At 36.2% G+C, this 24,330-nt stretch overlaps 1 protein-coding gene across 9 annotated transcripts in view; it reads left to right on the forward strand.

The window, feature by feature from the left end:
- Positions 1-23,596, forward strand: part of gpam (glycerol-3-phosphate acyltransferase, mitochondrial) — a 60,801-nt gene extending 37,205 nt beyond the window's left edge. For 7 of the 9 annotated variants that reach the window (XM_069900057.1, XM_069900061.1, XM_069900062.1 and 4 more), the window contains 12 exons: positions 602-715; positions 1,949-2,034; positions 8,694-8,809; positions 10,210-10,280; positions 11,551-11,815; positions 13,788-13,924; positions 14,102-14,179; positions 15,533-15,658; positions 16,260-16,380; positions 18,797-18,865; positions 19,757-19,815; positions 20,455-23,596. In XM_069900057.1, coding sequence (XP_069756158.1) covers positions 602-715; positions 1,949-2,034; positions 8,694-8,809; positions 10,210-10,280; positions 11,551-11,815; positions 13,788-13,924; positions 14,102-14,179; positions 15,533-15,658; positions 16,260-16,380; positions 18,797-18,865; positions 19,757-19,815; positions 20,455-20,568 — 1,356 coding nt within the window. In that variant the 3' untranslated portion in view covers positions 20,569-23,596. Of the gene's footprint in view, positions 1-601; positions 716-1,948; positions 2,035-8,693; positions 8,810-10,209; positions 10,281-11,550; positions 11,816-13,787; positions 13,925-14,101; positions 14,180-14,310; positions 14,473-15,532; positions 15,659-16,259; positions 16,381-18,796; positions 18,866-19,756; positions 19,816-20,454 lie in introns of those variants that run through there. The other 2 variants (XM_069900064.1, XM_069900065.1) reach the window with 2 other exon arrangements.
- The last annotated feature ends 734 nt before the right edge of the window (positions 23,597-24,330 follow it).

Consider the following 24,330-nt stretch of genomic DNA (forward strand, 5'->3'; position numbering starts at 1 on the left):
AATTCAGTAATTTCAGCCTTTCCTGCCTCTGTCAGAAATGGTAAGTTCTGATGAAAGATCATCCTCCTCTAAAATTTTCTCAACCTAGTAGGTGCTACCTGATTGGCTGGGTAACATTTCCAGCATTCATTATTTTGTCCCAGATTCCAAGCAACTGCTGCACTGGTGCATCTCACAATTCCAATATGTTCCTTTGCCAAAAGCAATTCTATTACCTCGACATCCTTGGTCTCTGCCCTCTCCAATCCCACCCCTCTCTGCAACTTGAAGCACCTTTTTCCCCTTACATTTCCAGTTCGAACAAAAGTTCACTGACCTGAAAAATTTACTCTCTTCACAGATGCTGCTTGACCTGCTCAGTATTTTTGACATCTGTTTTATTTAAGCGAATGCAAGATGCTGGAACTCCTGAAACTCAAAAAGCTTTGAGCATTGGTCTAACATCATTCCTGTGTTCTGTGTTGACTTTTCTTTGGAGTAATTAACTCCCAACTCTTTATTTTTGTGACAAGCAGGCTTTCGTGATCTTTAACTGAAAAGGTCCTGTCTCTTGTTCTGTCCTAAGTTTCATAAAGTAATGCTGATAAATATTAATTTCTAGGGGAAGCCCAAAAAAAAAGAAAGTCTTTGGGGTGTGGCACAAGGAGTCTTCAGAATGCTTCGCAAGAACTTTGGCTGTGTCCGAGTTGACTTTGGACAGCCATTTTCTGTTAAGGTGAGTGACTAAATACCTCTTGAATTTAGCATTTGGAGCCATATTTATCCAACCAAACATTTCACTGATTTGTGTTTTCCAATTAACTGAATGTTTGTATCATGGCTCACTTTATATTAATTGGTACAGTGCCATTTAAATAAATAGTTTGATTTGTAAATAAAGGTCATATGGTGTAAGAGACATCATTCACAGTAGGGAGGTACCATTTTATTTTCACTTCATATCATTGATTTCCCACAGTTGTTTCATGTGAGCCCTCTGAATATCTAGAGGGAAAATTAGTTTCTCTTCCACCTGGACATTATTCCCATGTTTTCATCAGCGAGACCTTTCCGTTAAGGAGATTCGACATTTAGCACAGAACATTACAGTTCAGACCTTAATGGCCCACAATGTTGTGTCAGCATATATAAACCTACACCATGACTAATCTAATCCTTCCCTCCCTCACAGTCTATAACCACCCATTTCTCTTGAGTCTTTATACCTATCTAAGAATCTTATAATTTTCTTATTGTATCAGCCTTTACTAAAACCCCTCAGTGTGTTCCAGGCACCCACCACTCTGTGTAACAAAAAACATACCTCAGACATCGCCCTAAAACTCAGATAGCCAATAAAATTGCCTCTTCTCCATCACTCAAGAGAAAAAAAATAGCTTGCTCAAGCTTTCCTCATATACATGTTCTCTAATCCAGGCAGCATTCTGCTAACTTTATGCACCCTCTCTATTCCATATCCTTCTCATAAAAGGTGATCAGAATTGAAAACAATGCTCTAAATGTAGTCTAACTGGAATTTTATAGAGCTGCAACATTACCTCACGACTTTTGAACTCAATCCCATGTCTAATAAAGGCCAACACCCTATACACCCACTTAACTGTCTGTAAGCTTAAACAGTAACTTTGAGGGAGCTATTGACTTGGACCCCAAGATCCCTCTATTCTTCCACACTGCTAAGAATCCTACCATTAACCTTGTACTCTGACTTCAAATTATATTTTCCCAAAGTGTATCAATTCATACTTGTCCATCGTTGGCTTTGGTGTTAAGTGCTCGTTTGTAGTCAGGCACAATAGAGGTCATTATTGTAATAATTTTGGCACCATGGTGATCCTCTCTTTTAAAATATGTTTCAATATCTCCATTGTAAATATTAATTTGATGGTTATGCTTTTAAAAACTGTCTGAAGATAGCAAAGAAAAAATATAATCTTTGTTTCTTTAGGAATATATTGATGCTCAGAGGAATCATCCAATGCCTGCAACCCTTTCCCTAGAAGAAGTTCTTCTTCCGACTATTATCACTGAAAGGTAAGCACGGGCTTCCTGAAGGGAAGCACATTTTGTATTTGCATTATTATAGGGTGCATTCTGTAATCTTCAACAAACAGCTGAGGTTTGTGAACTTCTTTAATGTGTTTCTAAGTGATTTACATTCAAAATTCAAATGGTGACTTTGAAGATGGTAGCAGATGGAACAATTGTTAGAAGTATTTTGCATCACATGAGTTTCTAACCTGCCAATACAAAGTAGAAAGGTTTTAGATAGAAATTCTATCATCGTAACACCACAACTGTGCTGCGTTGATTAATAATCCATAAACACATCTTTTAAAATAATTTCTTTATTGAAAGCATATTGTTCTGTTCAGTTTGTCAATAAATAACGGCACAATCACTGATTTTTCTTTATTTTTTATATTTTTTTAATTTTTCACTCTGTGAACCATATCAACCAAAAAACATACAAGCATTTCCCTCTTAAATATACAGTGATATTTTCTCCCCTTTTTTTCCCCTACCTTCCCTTCCCACCCTCCTCCAAAACCAATAAACATTCAACATATACAGTACAATAAAATCATTAAACAATGTCATCACACAATAAAAAATAAACAAGAAAAATGTGTCATCTACTTTTACACACTGGATCAAGTCATTTTGTATTCTTATCATATTAGGGGGTGGAGGTCTGAGGCAAGCCCTCTCTGTTATGTTCCATGTACGGTTCCCCTAATTTGTTCAAATAATGTAACTTTATTTTTTAAATTACGTTATTTTTTCCAATGGAATACATTTATTCATTTCCATGTACCATTGCTGTATTCTCAGACTCTCTTCTGATTTCCAAGTTAACATTATACATTTTTTTGCTACAGCTAAGGCTATCATAATAAATCTTTTTTGCACTTCATCCAGTTTGAGGCCTAATTCTTTACTTCTTATATTACTTAGAAGAAAGATCTCTGGATTTTTTGGTATGTTGCTTTTTGTGATTTTATTTAATACCTGATTTAGATCTTCCCAAAACTTTTCCACTTTCTCACATGCCCAAATTGCATGTACTGTTGTTCCCATTTCTTTCTTAGAGCGAAAACATCTATCTGATAATGTTGGATCCCATTTTTTAAAATTTGGTGCGTGATATATAACCTGTGTAACCAATTATACTGTATCATGTATAACCTTGTGCTTATTATATTCTTCATAGTTCCAGAACATAACTTTTCCCATGTTTCATTTTTTAATCTTTATGTTTAAATCCTTTTCCCACTTTTGTTTGGGAACAAAACAATTGTGGGAAATCAATGATATGAAGTGAAAATAAAACGGTACCTCCCTACTTTGAATTATGTCTCTTACACCATATGCTTATTTCATCATTTTCCTTCTCTTGCAGCTTGATGTACATATTCGTTATAGATCTTTTAATTATTATTCTGTCTGAAATCACATATTCAAAGTTGCTTCTGGTAATTTCAGTCTGTTTCCCAATTTATCCTTTAAGTAGGTTTTCAGTTGATGATATGCAAACATTGTACCATGAGTAATTCCATATTTGTACTTCATTTGTTCAAATGATAATAAATTATTTCCCAAAAAACAATTTTCTATTCTTTTAATTCCTTTTCTCTCCCTTTCTCTAAAGGAAAGGTTATCTATTGTAAAAGGGATTAGCTGATTTTGCGTCAATAATAATTTTGGTATTTGGTAATTTGTTTTTTTCCTTTCTAAGTGAATCTTCTTCCATATATTGAGTAAATGATGCAGTACTGGTGAGCTTTTATATTGTACCAGCTTTTCATCCCACTTATAAAGTATATGTTCCAGTACCTTCTCCCCTATTTTATTTAGCTCTGTCTTAGTCCAATCTGGTTTTTCCCTTGTCTGATAAAAATCTGATAAATACCTTAATTGTGCTACTCTATAATTTTAAAGTTTGGTAACTGCAAACCACCTTGATTGTACCTCTCTGTTCATTTATCTAACGGTACCCTCGGTTTCGCCCCTTTCCACAAAAATTCCCTTATTATTCTCTTTAGTTCATTGAAGAATTTATCTGTTAAGGGAATTGGTAATGATTGAAATAAGTATTGTATCCTTGGGAAAACATTCATTTTAATGCAATTTACCCTCCCTATCAACATTAGCGGTAATTTTTTCCAATGTTCTAAGTCTTCCTGCAATTTCTTTATTAGTGGCTGATAATTTAATTTGTACAAGTGGCTTAAGTTATTATCTAACCTAATACCAGGTATCGGATTGCTTGTGTTTGCCATTTAAATGGTGATTCTTTTTTAAATTCTGTATAATCTTCATTACTCATTGGCATAATTTCACTTATATTTGCGTTGATCTAGTACCCCGATATTTCTCCACACTCCCTCAATTTCTTATGTAGTTCTTTTATTGATATTTCTGGTTCTGTTAAGTATACTATGATGCCATCTGCAAATAAATTGATTTTATTCTCCTTCTCCTTTATTTTTATCCCTTTTATTTTATTTTCTGTTCTTATCAGTTCTGCCAATGGTTCTATTACTAAAGCGAACAATGAGGGAGATGATGGACATCCCTGCCTAGTTGACCTACTTAATTTAAATTGGTTCGATACATATCCATTTACTGTTTCCTTCGCCAATGGTCCCTTATATAATGCTTTCATCCAATTAATATATTTTTCTGGTAGATTTAACCTCTGTAATACCTTGAATAAAAAATTCCATTCTACCCTGTCAAAGGCTTTTTCTGCATCTAAAGCAACCGCCACTGTTGGCATCTTATTTCCTTGAACTGCATGAATTAGATTAATAAATTTACAGACATTATCCGCTGTTCGTCTTTTCTTAATAAATCCAGTTTGATCTTGTTTTACTATTTTTGGTACACAATCACCCAATTTGTTTGCTAATAATTTTGCTATTATCTTATAATCTGAATTAAGTAGAGATATTGGTCTATATGATGCTGGTGTTAATGGATCCTTCCCTGTCTTTGGTATTACTGTAATTATTGCTGTCTGACATGAATCTGGCAAGTTTTGTGTTTCTTCTATCTGGTTCATTACTTCCAGGAAAGGTGGAATTAATAACTCTTTAAATGTTTTAGAGAATTCTACTGGGAATCCATCCTCTCCAAGTGTTTTATTGTTCGGCAGGTTTTTTAATATATCCTGTACTTCCCCTATTTCAAATGGTTTTATCAGTTTGTTTTGTTCTTCTTCTTGCAATTTCGGTAGTTCAACTTTAGCTAAAAACTCTTCTATTTTATCATCTTTCCCCTTGTTCTCAGTTTGGTATAAGTGTTCATAAAATTCCTTAATGTTCTCATTAATCTCCATTGGATTATATGTAATTTGTTTGTCCTTTTTCCTTAATGCCAATACAGTTGTTTTAGCTTGTTCTGTTTAAGTTGCCAGGCTAATATTTTGTGTGTTTTTTCTCCTAGTTCATAATACTTTTGCTTTATTTTCATTGTTTTTCTCCACCTTGTACGTTTGTAATGTTTCGTATTTTATTTTTTTGTCCGCCAATTCTCTTCTTTTTGTTATATTATCCCTTTTTGCTTGTTCCTTTTCTGTACTTACTATCTCCCTTTCCAACTGTTCTATTTCCCGACTGTAGTCCTTTTTCATCTTAGTTACATAACTTATTATCTGCCCTCTAATGAAGGCTTTCATTGCATCCCATAATATAAATTTGTCTTCCACTGATTCCGTATTTATTTCAAAGTACGTTTTAATTTGGCGTTTAATAAACTCTCTAAATTCCTGTCTTTTAAGTAGCATGGAGTTTAACCTCCATCTATATGTTCTTGGTGGGATGTCCTCCAGTTCTATTGCTAATAACAGGGGTGAATGATCAGATAGTATTCTAGCTTTATATTCAGTTTTCCTAACTCTCCCTTGAATATGGGCCGACAACAAAAACATATCAATCCTTGAGTATGTTTTATGCCTAATCAAATAATATGAGTATTCCTTCTCCCTTGCGTGCTGCCTCCTCTATATATCCAAAAGTTGCATTTCCTGCATTGATTTAACCATAAATTTGGCCACTTTATTTATTTTGCTAGTCTTTTGTCCAGTTTTATCCAACATTGGATCCAAATTGAGGTTAAAATTCTCTCCTATCAATATATTCCCTTGCATATCTACAATCTTCAAAAAAATATCTTGCATAAACTTTTGATCCTCTTCATTACGTGCATATATATTGATCAAATTCCAAAATTCTGAATATATCTGACACTTTATCATTACATACCTCCCTGCTGAATCTATTATTTCCTCCTCTATTTTGATAGGTACACTTTTATTAATTAATATAGCTACACCTCTAGCTTTTAAATTATATGATGCTGCCGCTACATGTCCTACCCAGTCTCTCTTGAATTTATTATGTTCCACTTCAGTTAGATGCATTTCCTGCACAAATGCTATGTCTATTTTTTCAGTAAATTTCATAGCCTCTTCCGTTTAATTTGGTTATGTATTCCATTAATATTTATAGTCATATCGTTCAACATGGCCATCTCATACTTTGTTTACACGTCATTTCCGCTTCATCACCACCACCTTTCCCCTTGTCCCCATTTTCATCTCTGTTTTCCCTTTTTAAACAATGTATAACATTTAAAACATAAAATACTTCAACAACTCCCACGTCCAATATTCCCTTTGCCCCAAATGTCCCCCCCCACTTCTCTGATTTGCCCCTTATCCTTTGCCGGGCAACCGCAACTACCCTCTCCATTTGGATTGCGAATCCGCTCGCAAGCGTCAACTGATTTCGCAGTGACGGTTATTCTCTCCCACCCAACGCCCCCCCCCAGAAAATACTTTTTTTACACATATAACAAAGTTCACCCTCCTTTTTTTTCCCCCTTACTTCCTTTCTTCCCTTCTCTTTCCCTTCTTTAGTTCTTACATATACATTATTTTTACATCTTTATATATATTTTATTGCCATTCTTCATTCTTGTTACAACTCTTCATCTCTCCTTCTGTCCTGCAGGCGTTCTGCAAATTCTCGTGCTTCCTCCGGATCAGAGAACAGTCTGTTTTGCTCCCTAGGGATAAATATTTTAAGCACAGCTGGATGTCTTCACATAAATTTATAACCTTTTTTCCATAGGATCTTTAAGAATTCAAAACTGGGTAAAAAAATATTTTTTGACCCTTGTATTCCAATTGTTTATTGTCTTCTCTAATTTTATTCCTTGCCCGCTCCAGTATATTTTCTCTTGTTGTATATCTCAAAAATTTTACAAAAACGGATCTTGGTTTTTGATGTGTCTATGGTTTTGAGGCTAGTGTTCTGTATGCCCTTTCTATTTCCATTCCTTCCTGTATTTCTGTCGTTCCCAGGACCTTTGGGATCCATTCTTTTAAAAATTCCTTCATATCTATGCCTTCTTCATCTTCCTTTAGGGCCACTATTTTTATGTTGTTTCACCTACTATAATTTTCCATCATATCAAATTTCTGAGCTAACAACTCTTGTGTCTCTTTAACTTTTTTATCACTTTCTTCCAGTTTTCTTCAGTCATTCACTTCCATTTCTACAGGCGTTTCTCGTTCTTCCACCTTTTCTTATCTTTTCCCTATTTCTGTCATGACCAGCTCTAATCTATTCACTTTTTCTTCTGTACTTTTCGGTTTTTTTTTAATTTCACTAAATTCTAATGTCAACCATTCCTTTAATGCTTTCATTTGTTCTTGAAAAAAACTTCATCTATATTCTGTCCATCTGTTTTATCTTCTATTTCTCTATGCAGATCTTGGTCTTCTTCTTCCTCTTCTTCTGTGTCTGCACCTGTGTTTGTGTCTTCTACTTCTCTTCCTTGTATCTGTGTTTCTTCTGACTTTCCTGATGAGTTGCTTGCCTCACTTTGCTGGGCTTGTTCTTGCTTGGCTTCTTTCTGTTGGTCCTCTTCTTCTGGGCTACTCATCTGTTGGGGTTCCTGCTGCTGCTCTTCTTTCCTTTCACCCTTTCCTTTCGCTTTCCTCTTCTTCTAGCTGAGAGCCCTGGTTTTGGGCATCCTTCAGCTGGTCGCGTTGTGTTTGCCCGCTCCTCTGCTGAGCCCTCCTCCCGTCGATGTTCTCCTTCTCCTTAGTGAGTGCACTGCGCACTTTTGTTTGGCTCAGAGAGCCATTTTTGCAGCCCAGCGGTCGGTGGGGGGGGGTCGCGACTCTGCGGGTCACCAACCTCGGAGAACGGGCTCTCCTCCACGACACCTGTTTCTTCACGCAGGTAAGGCCTGTCTCTTCTGGCATCTTTTTCCCGTTGTTTTACTTTTTTCTTCTTGGGTGCCATTTTCTTTCTTTTCTCTACAACTTTATCTTTTATTTGTTATATTTTGTATTTCTTGAACTTTGTATTTTCTTCACTTTATTTCTTCTTTTCTGAAGAGGGCTGGTATTCCCCTGCCGCCCACTACCCCATCACGTGACTCATCCTCGATCACTGAATTTTTGAAAGAAAATTTTCACCTATAAAATTAAATCTCAAATGAGTTGAAAGGGAGATAAATGCCAAATTAAAGCAAATTTTGTTTCTTTTGCCATTGCTAGATCTATGCACTTTTGCTAAAAGTTAGTCACTCCATAATATTTTTATATATTTTTAATATATCTTTAACTTTTATTATTAAAAAATATCCCACAATGTTTCACTCCATCCATATAGACGAGGATTTAACCATGTTGAACAAGATCAAGCTCCAATTGTTAATTCTGTCGATTTCTCGGATGAACAGTACAGGAGGCAGTTGATCTCCAATGTGGCCAAACATGCACTCTTCAGTAAGTGTGGATGGAATTTTTTAAGTTTTGGATTTTCTTTGCTGATTTCAAATTAAGTTTTACTTGAAACTAATAATGGTACTTTTCTGAATCAACGATGCAAGAAAAAGCAAATAAGGAAGTAGCATTAGTTGATTGTTACATGGAACACTGCAGCACAGAAACAGGCCCTTCGGCCCATCTATTCCAATCAGAATTATTATTCTGTCTCTTCCCATTGACCTGCCCCCGTACTATAGCTGTCCATACCTCCCACATCCAAGAACCTCTCCAAATTTTTCTTAGAAGTCAAAATTGAACCCACATTCATCAATTCAGCTGGCAGCCCGTTCCACGTTCTCACCACTCTGCATGAAGATCCACTTGATGTTCCCATAACCTTTCACTCTTAACCTCTGTCCTCTAGTTCTTTTCTCGCCTAACCTCAGTGAGAAAAACCTACTTGCATTTGCTCTATGTCCCTCTTAATTTTTAAAAATTTAGACGTACAGCACACCTTCCAGCCCATCAACCTGTGCTGCCCCAATTGACCTCCAACCCCCGTATGTTTTGAAAGGTCAGAGGAAATTCACAGAGACATGGGGAGAAAGTACAAACTCCTTTCGGACAGCGCCGGATTTGAACCTGGGTCACTGGTGCTGTAGCAGCTACCCTAACTGCCGCCCACCACAATTTGGTTTACTTCCAGCAAATCTCATCAAATTCAACTTGAATGTGGAATTTCAAGTAACTGGGAAAAAAATGATGCTGTTAATTTGTAGTGAAAGCTGCATCTGCAGGGGTATGTTAAGGGAAGGAATATACTGATGGGATTAAGTGATGGGACAGGAGAAGTTCATGGGGAATATGATCAGCATTGGTTGAATGTGTTTCTGCATTTGTAAATTTTATATAGCTTGCAGTGCTTTCTCATGGAGTAGCAGTGAGTTTTGGATCACTGACTCTTGGTTGAGAGATTTGGGAAAATCCTTCTGCTGTTCCTTTTGTCATTTCCTGTCATACTGGAAAGTGTGGGCAGAATCGAGCTCAGCTGTTTATGCCTCCACTCACACAGCCTGAGGCATAAATTTCCCTACACCCAACTTTCCAGCAGTTCCAGGGTTAAAATACCCATTTATTTGCAGTCTCAGTTCAAACTGGAAATGAAGATTTATCTCAGATATCAGAGAGCTATTAAAACTAATCTCTGCCTTCATGAGAGTAAGTTTGGAAACTTGCAATGGTTTACGTATAACCATTTCAGCAAATCTTTTAGTTTGAAAATTCTGGCCCTTTTGAAAAAGGAAACTAATACAGTATAGAAATCTGCTGCATAATTGATCAAGTGGTTGATGAATTGAGTGTCCTCTAGATGTTGTTGCATTTCATTCATTGATTATCATTTCATTTTCATATTCTAGCTGCCAGTAGATGTTCTGCTGTGATGTCCACTCACATTGTTGCATGTTTGCTGCTTTACCGGCACAGAGAGGTGAGAGCTTTGCATTTGAGAACTACCTTTAAAATTGGCACATGGGTGATTATTTGGGAAAAATATTATGTATTTACTTGTATTTTGATTAATAAAATTTGGAAAAAAAATTGGCACATGCTATCAAAGTTTATTCACATTTTTATAGCAGTTTGGCATAATGGAAATGCACTTTAAGCTTGTGAAGCTGGTCATTTTAGAATTGTTTGACAGATAAAAACGTAATGAAGGGTGGCCAGTAATTTGCAGCAAATGGTTTACTGCATGACATGGGCTGTTTCTTTGAAGGGGTCTGTCTTCAATTACATGAAACAAATCACTAAACCACACAAAAATACCTTTGCATTTTAAATGTTTTCCATACATTCACTCTAAGACTTAAAATCCTATCATTTTTTTTTTAAGAGAGTTAAAATGGTTCTTTGAAAATCTGAAATGTAAAATATAGTCATACCCACTTACGAATACTCACTTTACGCAAATTAACTTTTACAAAGAAATCTCTTGTTCACTTTTATGAGAGGATTTTCACTTTTACGAAAGCAGCGAGCCATTATAGAGGCTGCGAGCATAGAAGAAACAGGTGTGTGTTCCTTCTATGTCCAGTGTGTGTGTGGTGGAGGGGGGGTGGGGGGAGGGATCTGACCGGATGGAACAGATTAGAAGGTTCAAAAAGTTAATTTATACTTTATAGGCTGTGTATTTATCATATCATTCCTGCTTTTAATAAATATTAATGTTATTTTAGGTTTTATGTGTTATTTGGTATGATTTAGTAGTTTATTTTTTGGACCTGGGAACACTCAAAAATATTTCCCATAAAAATCAATGTTAATCGCTTCTTTGCTTTACACCATTTCTGCTTAGAAAAGTTCTGTAGGAATGCTCTAATTTCGTAAAGCAGGGGACACCTATTCTTGGATTTGACTTGGTCTGGATTGATACTTCAATATTTGTTTTTTCTCTATCAATGCACAGAGTGAAAATTAATCAAGAGTAGGGATCATAAATCTCTTAGAAAAAATGCTTTGTGGCCTAACTCAGAGTACATGTGTGTACATGAATCATGGGCTTCAGGCAGTGACACAGATTTTTGTAATTGCAATCAACCTTCTACTGGTATAACACAACTAATGCAGCATTAGGTGCAATATCTTTTCATAATTCCCAAAAAACTCTCATTAATAGTTGCTCTATAAAGTGGATGTGATTTTTTTTTAAATATGAAGCATCTGATATTATTTTGACATGGTATTTTTTTTAAATCTAGGGTGTCCACTTATCAAAATTGGTACAAGATTTTTTCTCAATGAAGGAAGTAGTACTGACTCGGGATTTTGATCTGGGGTTTTCTGGAAATTCCGAAGATGTTGTAATGCATGCTCTACATTTGCTGGGTGATTGTGTCAATGTGAAAAGTTCCCGGCGAAACAGTGAGTTCTTCATTGCACCAACCACAACAATTCCAGCCCTGTTTGAGCTGAACTTCTATAGCAATGGCATTTTCCAGGTTTTTCTCTCAGAAGCCCTACTTGGTAAGTACTTAGCAACTTAATGTTGGCTCTTGGCCTTGGGTGATAATGGGGATATAGTTTGGCGTTTCAATTTATCATTTTGATTATTTCAGCATAATTTTTAATTAAACTACTTGATTGAGTGGAATATTCAAGCTTTGTACAGGAGAACTTGGGGGGCCTTATCAGTCACTGGACATTATGTCAGTCAGGACAGAACAACATTAACCTACTGATGAAAGTTTAATATTGACCTTGTGTTACGTACTAGATCAGTAACAATGGAAATTCACCAAGGCAATGGTATATTCAAAGCAATAATTTTTATTAATAACATAACTCTTTTTACTTAACTCTAAACTTGACTCTAACTTAACCCCACTATGTGTAAATGTGTGTGTGTGGAAAAACCAATATAGTTCAGGCATAATTCTGAAGAGATGTTTTTAAAGTTCAGTCAGTTTTGTTTAAATTGTTGCTCAACAGTAATTATGGAGTAGGTGTGAGGCATCAGACCTCAAAATTTCTTGGAGAGTAGTTTTCAGAGAATTCTTTCTTCATATGAATGATTTTCCCCTCTTGCTTGCAGGTTTCAGTGTTTGTAATCTTTGCACAATTATTTCACAAACTCAGGCAAGGGTTACGTGTAGAAATAGACGCAGTAGAACTGCCCTCTTTTGCTAAGAGACAGTGAAGTGGCTCTTCTTCATTGCCACTGATTTTCTACAACTCCCATGATGAGGAGAATACAATATAGAACAGCAGCTCTCTTTCTAGAGGCTACTGTGTTCAAATCTTGTGCGACTTACAGGATGGTCAAACACCTTCTTCAATCCTGTGATACAGGATGGTAAGGCATCTTCTGGCTTCAGTTTGAAATTAGTTCCTTGATATTCAGAAATCCTTTCTGGCTTGAAGTGTACCATGTGAATTATATCTTTCCTGTCTTTTGAAGTTTCTCTTCCAAAGGTTTTACAAGCCATTGCTTCTGATAAATCTGCTGACCAGATGCCATTTTAGTTTCCATTCTAACAACATAGGTAAAGAAGCAAAGAACCTTTTGTTTAATTAGATGCTCTCCTTGAGCAACCCCAGTGTCTGAGATATTTCAATGAACAAACACTTCTAGTTTTATTGGGGTTGCTTACTAGATGCCAAAAATGGCTTCTCTCTTTGAGTGTGTCTGTGTGTCCCTGTGTCTAAATCCATTAAATAACTTTACTAAAAATATGTGTTTCAGAACTAAAGATGAATACATAACACAATTTCGTCACATCTTGTCAATTCCTTTCATCATTTTGGAATCCCGATTAGTTCATACTTAAGGGGAGGTTTGCAGGGCTGCCTGGAAACATAAAAGGAGTGAAACTAATTGGACTAGTTTCCTTATCTGTAAGATTGTATAGCTGATTTCATTATATCTAGAGAACATCATCATTGCTCTGTCCCTTGCCACATCTAATTAAATGTTGCTACAGGGCCAACATATGTAGACTAATAAGAACACAGAATTCCAAATGAGTTCTCACATGCATGTATTAACCCTTTGGACTCCAGCCATTTTTAATATATAATATATATTCCGGACTGGGTCCATGGCTATAGTATGAACACAAGGTATGACCAGCTGGTGGGGTATAAAACCAGTCACGGAAAACCGGGACATGAAGTATATGCGCTTTTTGGTAGTCTCTGAAAACCAGGACACGGAGTCCAAGAGGTTAAGAAAAGATTGAAAAGGTTTCTCTCCCCACCCAACACCCCTCCCCACACTTGGTTGTTGGAACTTAGTTGATTTTTTAAAAATTTTGAATTGTATCATCCATATGCAATATGATATTAAAGCATCAGTCATTATCAGCACAGAATATCCAATATATTTTTTTATTACCAGGAATGTATTTTGGGAATGTGGTTGACAGTCCTTCACTGTTACTTGATTATCTTGTTATTCTACTTCCTCTTAGCTACACTTTATTTTATTGTATTGCAGCTTGTTCCCTATGTGCTATACTAAAAGAGAAGATTTCAGAACCAGGCAAAATAGACAAAACAGTCAGCCAGGAAAGGCTTATTCGTACAGCTGCTAGTTTATGCCATCTCCTCTCCAATGAGGTGATCGTTGGATTGGTAAGTGCAAACAAGCACACAAACTTTCATACTTAATCTTGATTTAACTGGTCTGATGGAATGGAATGTGATACACAACCATATCATTTTTGTTAAATTTATGTAGATTTTTTGAAGCAATTCGATTATTGTTAGTCCCACTTTAAATAATCTCATTCTGTTTATTTCTATTTGTAGCCCTGTCAGGCAGTTTACCAGATTTTCAATGATGTTGTTGGAAAGTTCATCAAATATGGTATCCTGTTGGTGGCAGAGGTGAGCAAATATTTTATTGAACCTTAAGCACTCAAATCCATACCATCGACTGTTCAACCCCAGATATAAAGTTAAATGAGAACTCATTAATGCAAAAAACCATCTAAAAAAAGTCCTGTTTTCTCAACCAGCAGTATTTCACTAGGAAACAATGAAGCTACATTAAAGGAAACCTGACTGAACTACAAATTAAAAAAAAAACAAACATCATGTTTTCTGGTATCTAGTCATTTTCTCTTGTGGCAGTGTTGTATCTCTAAATTAAAATAAAAAGAAACGAACTTTTTTCAGTATTTTACATTCTGTGTCCTGTAATTTTAAATAAAGTGCTGTTTGTGTTCATTATATTTACACGGTTGTTACATTTAAATAAAAATAACCTGTATATAATCTTTGTAAAGCTGTGATAAATGTAAAATGTTGTATCTTACTTTAGAATGCAGAAAATTATTGCATTCCAGATGAATGCTCACAAATTTTAGATGCATCTTTCTGAAGCTTAATATTGCATCAACTTTTACCCAAGGTATTTTCCATGAACTGGCACATCAAGGTTATTCCTGTAATCGCACCATGGAAGTATGATCTCCAGTTGTTGACTATATTGAAATGAAAATGTATCTTGTTATCTTTAAGTCCTGAAATTACCAGAGCAGGAGTGCATTCATTGGACAGGCTGCAAAGCAAAAAGATATTGGACTCCACCACTATCTTTATCCATGATCTTGTGGTTTATTTTCAAGCTTTCAATGGTAGTTTAGTTCATGATATTTAACTTGAGAAAAGCTAAGTACAGTAAAATCTCTGTTATCCAGAATTCAAGCAGTCGGTAGCCTCAAGCAACTGGCAAAAAAATTGCGGAAAATAAATAGGTAAAAAAATATGCAAGCTTAAGATTGGTGCACCTCACTGTTAGTTTGGCGATCCACACAACATGCAATCTCAAACAACTGAAAAATTCATTTTTTCGGCATCTACCAATCCCCATAAGTGCCGGATACAAGGGGGTTTACTGTGAACGGAATGAATATGATGTCACATTGCAAGTTTCCTGCATTCAGATGGATAATCTCTTGCTATCCTTCTATCTAATCCTTAGCTGGTGAAAAGTTGCACAACTATAATTTTTCATTAAACTTGTATTCATTTTTGTGGCAATAGATTGTTGTTAATTCCACTGTTGTTAATTGTTCTCATTTGATCTCCACTTGTAGCCTTGATAGGAAGGATACCAGATTTTCAACGATGCTGTAGGACCATTAATTCAAAATGGTATCCTCTAGGTGGCAGAGGTGAGCAGGCAAGCATTGATATTTCCAAGCTAATGACAGTCTTTACTCATTGAATGGACAGGAGGATTTGAGCCCCAGTCCTACAGAGGAAACATGGGCAAATAAGTACCCAGATGGTCTATCATGGCAAAGTAATGAAGAAGATGACAGTGATTATGGGGAAGAGCAGCGCGATCGTTACCTAAAGGTAGATTTGGCTGTCAGATTCTTAAAAATACTCAAAGGCAAGAATGGTTTATATGCTTCTAGTTACTGTGCTATTTGATGGAAAATTTTATAGATTAAAAAATTGCTACTTCATTAATGAACCTTGTGTCATTCAAAGTGTGTGTGGTTCATTGAATTCAATTCAGATTGTCCCTGGTTGGGAGGTTAATTGGTTTTGTAAATTACCCCTTGTGCAGATAGTAGCCTGCAATTCAGAGTGAAGTTGATGGACATATGAGAGAAAATAGAATATAGGAGTATAAACAAGATAATTTATGACCTCAATAAGCATGAGAAGTACTCCCAAAACGATTGTGCTCTTGCTCTTCTCTTTTGGACGGCTCCATGCATTTTAGAGTTAATTTGCTAGACTGCTATCAGAAGAACATTGCTCATTCCACCAGTTATAATGTGATAATAAACCTGAACTTGGATTTTCTACCATGTATCTTCCACAATTTACAGACAAAAGATTGGAAGCTGGATTCGAAGTGTTCAAATGATTGAATATGAGTAATACTGCATAAAATTAGTGTAATTTGAATAAAACTGCAAATCATTTTACATTTTAACCTTTCTAGGTGAGCCAGTCTCAGGATCACAAGGAGTTCATCACTTTCTTACAGAGACTGTTGGGCCCTTTATTGGAAGCTTACTTTTCAGCTGCTGTTTATATTCAAAACTTCAGAGTTCCAGTTGAAGGTAGGTTTTATTGAGGGCATCACTCATACTTTCTTTGATAAGAGGTAGAAAATCATTGCATCTTGATTTTGTCAAAAGGCTATAAGAAATGATCAGTACAGGATACTATTGCAGGCACAGCATTTTCAGTCTTGCTTCAGTTAAATTTTCAACCCGTGGTACATAACATTGAGCAAGAGTCTTTTAATTTCAGTCAATTGCTCTTTTATGATAAAAGAACAAAATAATGATGCTAAAAATCAAAACTTAAAAATAAAACCAGTTGCTGGGGTAAAAACACAGCTGGTGTACTTTATACACCAAAGATAAAGATACATAACCAATGTTTCAGACTTGAGCCCTTCATCTAGGTATGAAAAAATATAGGCAGCGACCCGGCATTTGACCAGCTAAGTTCCTCCAGCAGAGGGTTTGTACTTTAACCACAGTGTTTGCAGCCTTTCATCAACCAATTTCTGGGAATTCTTCACAGGTCAAGAACAAGCAAAATGATTAGCCATTATTTCTGAAAGCTTTCATTATTCAACTTTGAATCACTCACTTTCTCTGCCTATATCAGAACTGGCCATTTCTATTCCATATCATTTGTGATATTGACCTGGAGTAGAAATGCCCAGTTCTGATGATACCCTCTCCATTAATACACCTTGACCTGCTATTTGCAACATATCACACTTTGTAACCCTGTAAATATTCTATCAACGGCCTATTCCAAAAGTATCTCTGGTATCAACCTATTCAATATATTCCATTTGTTCTATCCCTTTTTTTCCACAACGCTAAATGTAATAAAGTAAAATTCCCCTTATCCGGCACCGACAGGAATGCCAGAAATGCAAATTTTCCGGTTGACTTAGACTCACTCTTACAATGCTTAACTAATACACCCGCAATAAGAATACACTTTAAAAGAAAAAAGAGTGCAAAATGTAAAGTAATTTGAATAAAAATCAATATTTTAGTCTTTAATTATGCAACATTCACCTTAATCAAGTAACTCCCTTAACTTACAAAATTTAAATTCAAACCCCGGTCGCTGGCGCTGTGACAGTGTTGCGCTAACTATGCAGCTGTCAGAATTGACCCCCTCCCCTGTTACAGATAAAGGCTTGTAATGGAGATAAAGACCCTTACCAGGAAGACACTTTAGGAGAGTCGCCCCAGGGGCGAGCAGCATCAACCTGCTTTTTAATCGTGGTATCTCGTTCAAACCCCTGGCGCACTTCGACTTACCTCCACACCAGTGTCTCGCTCGGTCAGACCCTTGGCAGAACCCGACTCACCATCAAGCAAGTGTCCCGGTCAGGCCCTCAATGCAATTCTGCTCAACTCCACGCCAGTGTCCTGGTCAGCCCCTTGATGCAATCCTACTCACCTCCACACCAGTGTCCCTGTAAGGCCCTCAGTGCACTTGGCTTTAAATTTGAACCCCATTTGCGAGCGGTGTAACAGCTTTCCACTAGTCACCACGGAATTATGATGGCCATGTGGCCATTATAATTAACCTCCCCCTCCCTCAGGTTTGCAGATAGTCTTACTAATATACTTAATACTAACAAAGATAGAGACCTACCAGGCAAGGATAGGAAAACACTGTGGAAGAGTCACCCCAGTGGCGAACAGCACCGGCTGGCTGTTCATCCTGGGTGCTGCCATTTTATTCTAACACACATTTATTGAAACTTTATTCAAACAGCTGCTGTGGGTGGGGCAGTTACCAGGGCACACCACTGGCTGAATATTTGGTCCCAAAGGGTTGTGAGTTGCTTTGGCGAACATTTACTTTTACAATTTAAATTTTTTATTTAAAACTTTATTTATTCGCATGTACTTTTCTAAAATAATATTTAGTTATTTCCCCCATTTTTTGTTTTTTTTTTGCTGGATGTTTGAATTCCAGATAATGAGGATTTTACTGTACTAATATTTTTTCTCTCCCTCCTAGTTCAGAGGAAGAGACTTTGCCCTGAAATATTAAATTTGTTCTCTTTCCGCAGTTGCTATCCAACCTGCTGAGTATTGCTAGCATTTTCTGGTTTGGTTTCAAATTTCCAACATTTGGAATTTTATTTTTAAAAAAAATAGTTTTATTTGTGAAAAGATGTGCATTGCCTGAGTGAAAATGCCTCATTGAACAGAAGTGAGACCCGCTCTAAACTTAATCTGAGTAACTGATATTCCAGTTTGTGGCAAAGCATTTTGAAAACAATGTTAAAATAACAGCAAAATGCAATTGGTGCTGATTTTTGTTATGTGTTTTATGTAAAGTTCACAAATAAAATCAATTGATAAGGTTAAGCAAGTTATTGATTGAATCCCATTGAAAGTAAAGGTGGGGGAAAGACTACTCTTCACTTTTCTCTTTAATAAGTGCTTCGCGTTGCTCAGCAACTTTCAGAAATGTGTTCCTTTTCAGAAATGGAATACATCAGCAAATTTCACAAGTATCTTTTATCCCGAGCCGAAATGAAAATTGCAGTATTTGGTGAGTCACACTCAAATAAAATAGAGTATAGTGATTCAAAATCAAATTTTCTTTGCACAAGGTTTAGAAATTCTATGAACTTGCAAGGTAAACATATTAGTCCTCACTCCGAATATTTAAATTCTCTTTTTTTCAGTGATTTTATGTTTGCAAGTCAAAATATAATTCCTTCCTAAGTTTTTAAAGTGAACCAGGCCTTTTGGGTACTCATTTAATGCAGAGAATATTAACTCAGACAAATGACTTTTGGCAATAAAGCTCTCAGAGCTGCAGCAATGCATTGACCCAGTGCTGTGCCTTGTGTTGAACTGAAGTCCAGAACTCAGTTTCCTGACTTATTGTCTGTGTCGGATTGGATCTCCCTGTGAGGGAACAATAGGTGGGATGTGGAAAAAAAAATGCAACTCCAGACCTAAACATTTAAAACCTTTTTCGATTTAGAAAATCTTCAGTGAGCTGACTACTAATTAATCCCAACCATATATTGGACTTCAGAGTTTTAACTGAAAGAAGCCAACGTAACAAATCTAGTTTGGCAGCAGAGTGATACATTAACCTTCCATAGTATAATATGCCTTTCTCCTAGGAGATCGACATGGACATTTTAAAAGTTTTGAAAACTTTTTGCTTTTATAGTTATTAAAAGTATCAAAACCTATTCACAAAAAAAGTGGCTATTTCATACCTTACCTGGCCCCCCCTTGAATTGATCTAAAGCTGGAAATATAAAAGAAAATTTTCATCGGAAACCTCACTTTCCATTTAGTAATTAAACTCTGATTGAGTTTTCTTTTGGAGCGTTTAGATTTTGAGGTTTATAAATTCAAGCATCATTTGCATTACTGCAACAGATATTGTTTTAACTTATCCTTGTTTTATTTTGTTCTTTAGGGGAGAGTGCAACTTTCTGTCTTGCAAAAAGTGCGATGAAAACTCTGAAAGACCTTGGGGTAAATTATATTTTTTGTAATTCCTTCCATTTGAGTTCTGCACTTAATTAAGCTACTAAGTTATAAGATTAAACATCTCAAAGTGTGAAATATCAGTAAGAGCTGCAAAATTTGTATCTTGATACTTTGCTGTTATAGTAGGAATAAGACCCATGAACTTTCAGAAGCAGTTGATCAAATGGTGATGTTAGTTATGTTAATCGTGGTTAATTACAGAAATACTCTCCAAAAAAAACCATTTTTAGCATAGGTCTGGCAGATATATTATTAATTAGGGTTAATTAACAAAATAATTTTATCACCTCTCTCTGTTTAGTATCTCCTAATCACTACTGTGGTCAATTGTGGATCCACAATCCACAAGTCTTTGAAATAGCTGTAGGACTTGTAATTCTCACTTGATATTCTTGTTGAATAATGGATTAAGCTCAGAACTATGTGACTCAGAGTTTCTTATCATGCTGAGGTATTAAGATGGAACAGAGAGAGGAGAACTACGTGACCTCTGCAAGTTGCAAAAGTGATATTAAAAAGGCAATTATTTTAAATCATTGCAACATGATTTTTGGGCAACACGGGCTCATGGGCCAGAAGGACCTGCTGGAATTCTAAACTCTAAAAATAAATCTATTTCTGCAGGTTTTTAAAGCACAGAAGAATGGGAGCACTACTTTGGAACTGAGCAGCATCTTTCTACCTCTCATGAATCGACAAAAGCTGCTGGAGTACATTCTTAATTTTACTGTGTTTTAGAAAATGCTGGGCAGGCTTTGATAATTTATTGACATGGATCATTTACCCTTTTGAACCAATTATTTACATTTAAGAATTAATGACTATGTTGTTTCATTCTTTGATTTAGTTCACAGTTGTAGTGAAAGATATACAACTGACTGGTTTGGCTGCTCTCTCTTTCAAAGTAATTTAACTGGTGTATCATTCCATTCAATTTCAACAGAATACAGGCACATAGAAACGTAAGCCACTAAACAGTGATTTGCTTGCTGATATTACTGATCATCTGTCATCGAGTGATGTAGAAACCTCAGATGTTTGTCTTACCTGTAGTGTTTAAATGATTTTTGCTCATTCAATTGAAATGGCTCTTCCATTCCAGACAGGTTATGGTTATAGACCATGGATTGGAGTGTCAAATTCAGTGATAAATTGCCATGGGTTCTTTAGTACCCTGGTGAGACTTGTTGCAATGGGAGAAAGTTGTATGTTAAAAGAGATTCTGCTGTGCTAGAACTCAGCTAATCAAACTTTGAGTTTTTTTGTTGGGGTTTGGATGTTCCACCTCACAGGACAATTCTTTTGGTCACGTGCCATCTTTCTGATTTTATTACTGTATCGTAAAAAATAGAATGATTATTTCGTAATCTGGAGGTAATCTGTGTTTGGCCCTGGATGCTCTCATGGTTCTGATTTCCCCCCCCCCCTCCCCGCCAAATCAGCTGAAGTTGCTCAAACTGTAGAAAGGAAGCCTAAATACATGTGCGTTCTTACCACTATGTGGCAAACATCCATTCTCATGCATGTAGGAGAGCATGTGTCCTGTTCTTTGATTATGCCAGTTCTGTATGAAACTACTGTGCTATAAGGAGATGTGCGGGAGTAAACATCCCTTTGAACCTTGGGCATTTTCCTCCATCTTTTTTAACCCTCCTGATTTTGGAGCTGCCTGACGAGTTGCTGATCCATGCATTGATGTCTAATTGGATCTTGGACGTGCTGGGTCTTAAATCCTAGATTACTTTGGGTTTACTGACAAAGGTGGTTAACAGATGTCTTTAGCAACCAAATATAAAGCCATATAATTTCAAGAAGGGTCATGTGTACCTTAGCAATAAGATAATCTTTCCAAAATGTATATACATCATATGGCAAGCAGGGCCCTGTGAGAACAGTTGTGTGTAGCTTCCAACCTAAACACTGTAAATTCATAAGCATTAAAGCTACCCTGACATTTCTCCTACTGCTTTCAGATTAGCCACAGTATGATAAATAATTTTATTGTATAGAACGAGATATAGAGCATGTAAACCATTCCTTATGGGTAGGCACCTGCTGTCAGATGATCATAGATCAGCCCGTAGCATTACTATTGTCTGTTTACAAAATCTCGGAATAGCTTATGTTAAGAGAATGGACTATATTTGCTTTATCTTCCAGCGCAAGGACACGCAAAGGTTCACTCTACCGTGCTTGCCTTTATGTGAATATTAAATTCATAGCTAGTATATTTTATCTCTCCCTCCCAAAATGGGATACTTGCTAATTTATAGATTTTGCACCAGGAAAATGCCAAGGGCTTTTAGTCAGAAAATATAATTTACATAAAAGCTGCATTTCTATCCTGAATATTTCTAGCAAATTTCCCTGGTGCACCTCCTAAATATTTAGAGAAGGAATAAAGTTCTTCAGTATGGGTTATAAAAGATGAGATTAAGATACTAACTATACAGATAGCATAGCAGTTAGCACAACACTATTATAGCACCAGCGACACAGATTTGAATCCTGCACTATCTATAGATAGTTTCTACATTTCTCCCCGTGTCCACGTGGATTTCCTCAGGATGCTCTGGTTTCATCCCACCCTCCAAAAACATACAGGGTTTGTAGGTTAATTGGTGTATTTGGATGGCACAGGCTCGTGGGCCGAAGGATCTGTTACTATTCAGTAATTCTAAAATTTAAAAAGTTGCTGTATAATCTAAATACTGTGATCCATTACAGTCAATACTTAGTTTAATTATATATCTTTTTATTCAAGGTCTCTGCTGCTGTCTTGTTCCACTAAATGAGATAAAGCTAAGTTAAATTATGGGCATGTTGGTCAATGTCCCCATAGCTACTCAAATCACTGTCTTTTTATTCTTTGTGAAACACCAAAGAGTTCTCCCATGTGGATCACACTGGTTTTTTAACATGTAATTGTTCTTTGTTATTTTTAAACCTAAATCTCTCATTTCTAAAAGGAGCAATTTAATTTATGTTGCATTATTTGATGTTTCATTTTTATGACTATGGAACTTGTAAATTACTTCTGCACAACATTCATGGAGATTCAGAGGGGTTGGTGGTGGGGCGTGAGTGTGTCGTAAATTTATGGTGTGAAGAGGTGGGAAACAAACATTGCAGAATTAAAAACAAACTTGTATTTTTCTTTGAAAATTGCTTTTGCTTGGCCATGTCAATTGTTTTATACAGTTTTTTTCCCCCTCTATTTACTCGTTTCATGATTTTGATCTGTTTTTGTCCTACAGTACTGTGATACAAAAGGAGGAAAGCTTTCTTTCCAGAAGTATGATGTCTTAATTGTACTGGTAGCTTTGAGATATCATGCTATACATATTTTACTGGTGTGTGTAATGAAATTTTCCCTAACCGTGAAACAAACAAACATTTTATGTAAAGAAATGCATATACAATGGGTTTTAATGAGCTAAAAAAAAATTGCTGGCAACAATTGCACTGATCTGCTCAGCTCAGGACTGTGAAATAACAGTTTTCTAGAAGCCTTAATTAAATGGTGCTTCCAAAAGAAAATAAAAGTTTAAACCTTTATTAAAGCCATACAGAGAATAAATCTCATGGATGAAATACAAAATATTAATAACAGTTCACTGTCTTTTTAAATATGTAATCTATAGAGTGATTTCTGTTTCTTTGGAACATTGGTAATATCGGAATTTATTTGAAGGCATTTTATATTTTGGGGCAACGAGCCTATTATTTCATCACTTATTATAAATTAAAATCTGTATTCAACCAACTAATTAGTCTTTTGGGCTGATTTGATTGTACTGTACTACCAATAAATGTCCTGAAAGAGCACTTCCTCCCTCCCATCAGCCTTTCAATGTGTTCCTGAAGTGAATGACTGGTTAATGAGTGTTGGCCAGCTGTGTTTCAATCATACTGGCTGTCCCAACTAAAATCAGCTCTGGCTCTGCTTGGTAATAGGTATTACAAAGAGAGAGAGACAGACAGACACACAAATCTAGGGATGCTGAAGGTTTTGGCTAACTTAGCACCCTTCAGGAATTCAAAACTTGGACCTAAGCAGTCTAGATAATTTGATATTATTGCACATTGCTAGTTAAATACTGAGTTGTGTGACAGATTGTGTTTTATATTGTATATAGATATGTTTTTGGGGGATAAATTGTGGCAGGTTTTTAGTGTAAGTCAAAAATACAAACATTTCAAAACAGATCTCATTTAAGATACTGGAGCACTGCTCAAGCTAGACAGGCCCAGCTCCGATTGCCTGTGCAAAAATTTTGAAGAGTGTCCAAGGAACTCCACTAATGGATTGCTTTGAAAAGCTACGGATGAAAGAACTCAGAGGATTGAGTTTGAAGCCACAGGCTGTCTGAGTGCAGTTTGCTGTTCTAAGAGGGTCATGTGGTTTTGCAAGCAGAGAGAGTCAAATGGGGGGGGAGGGGAGAGAAAGAATTCAGTTAAGCAGCAGCAGCTGGGACTGGAACAGGACAAGCTGGGAAG

The sequence above is a fragment of the Narcine bancroftii genome, chromosome 10 (assembly GCF_036971445.1).
Source record: "Narcine bancroftii isolate sNarBan1 chromosome 10, sNarBan1.hap1, whole genome shotgun sequence".
In the NCBI taxonomy this organism is placed as follows: domain Eukaryota; kingdom Metazoa; phylum Chordata; class Chondrichthyes; order Torpediniformes; family Narcinidae; genus Narcine; species Narcine bancroftii.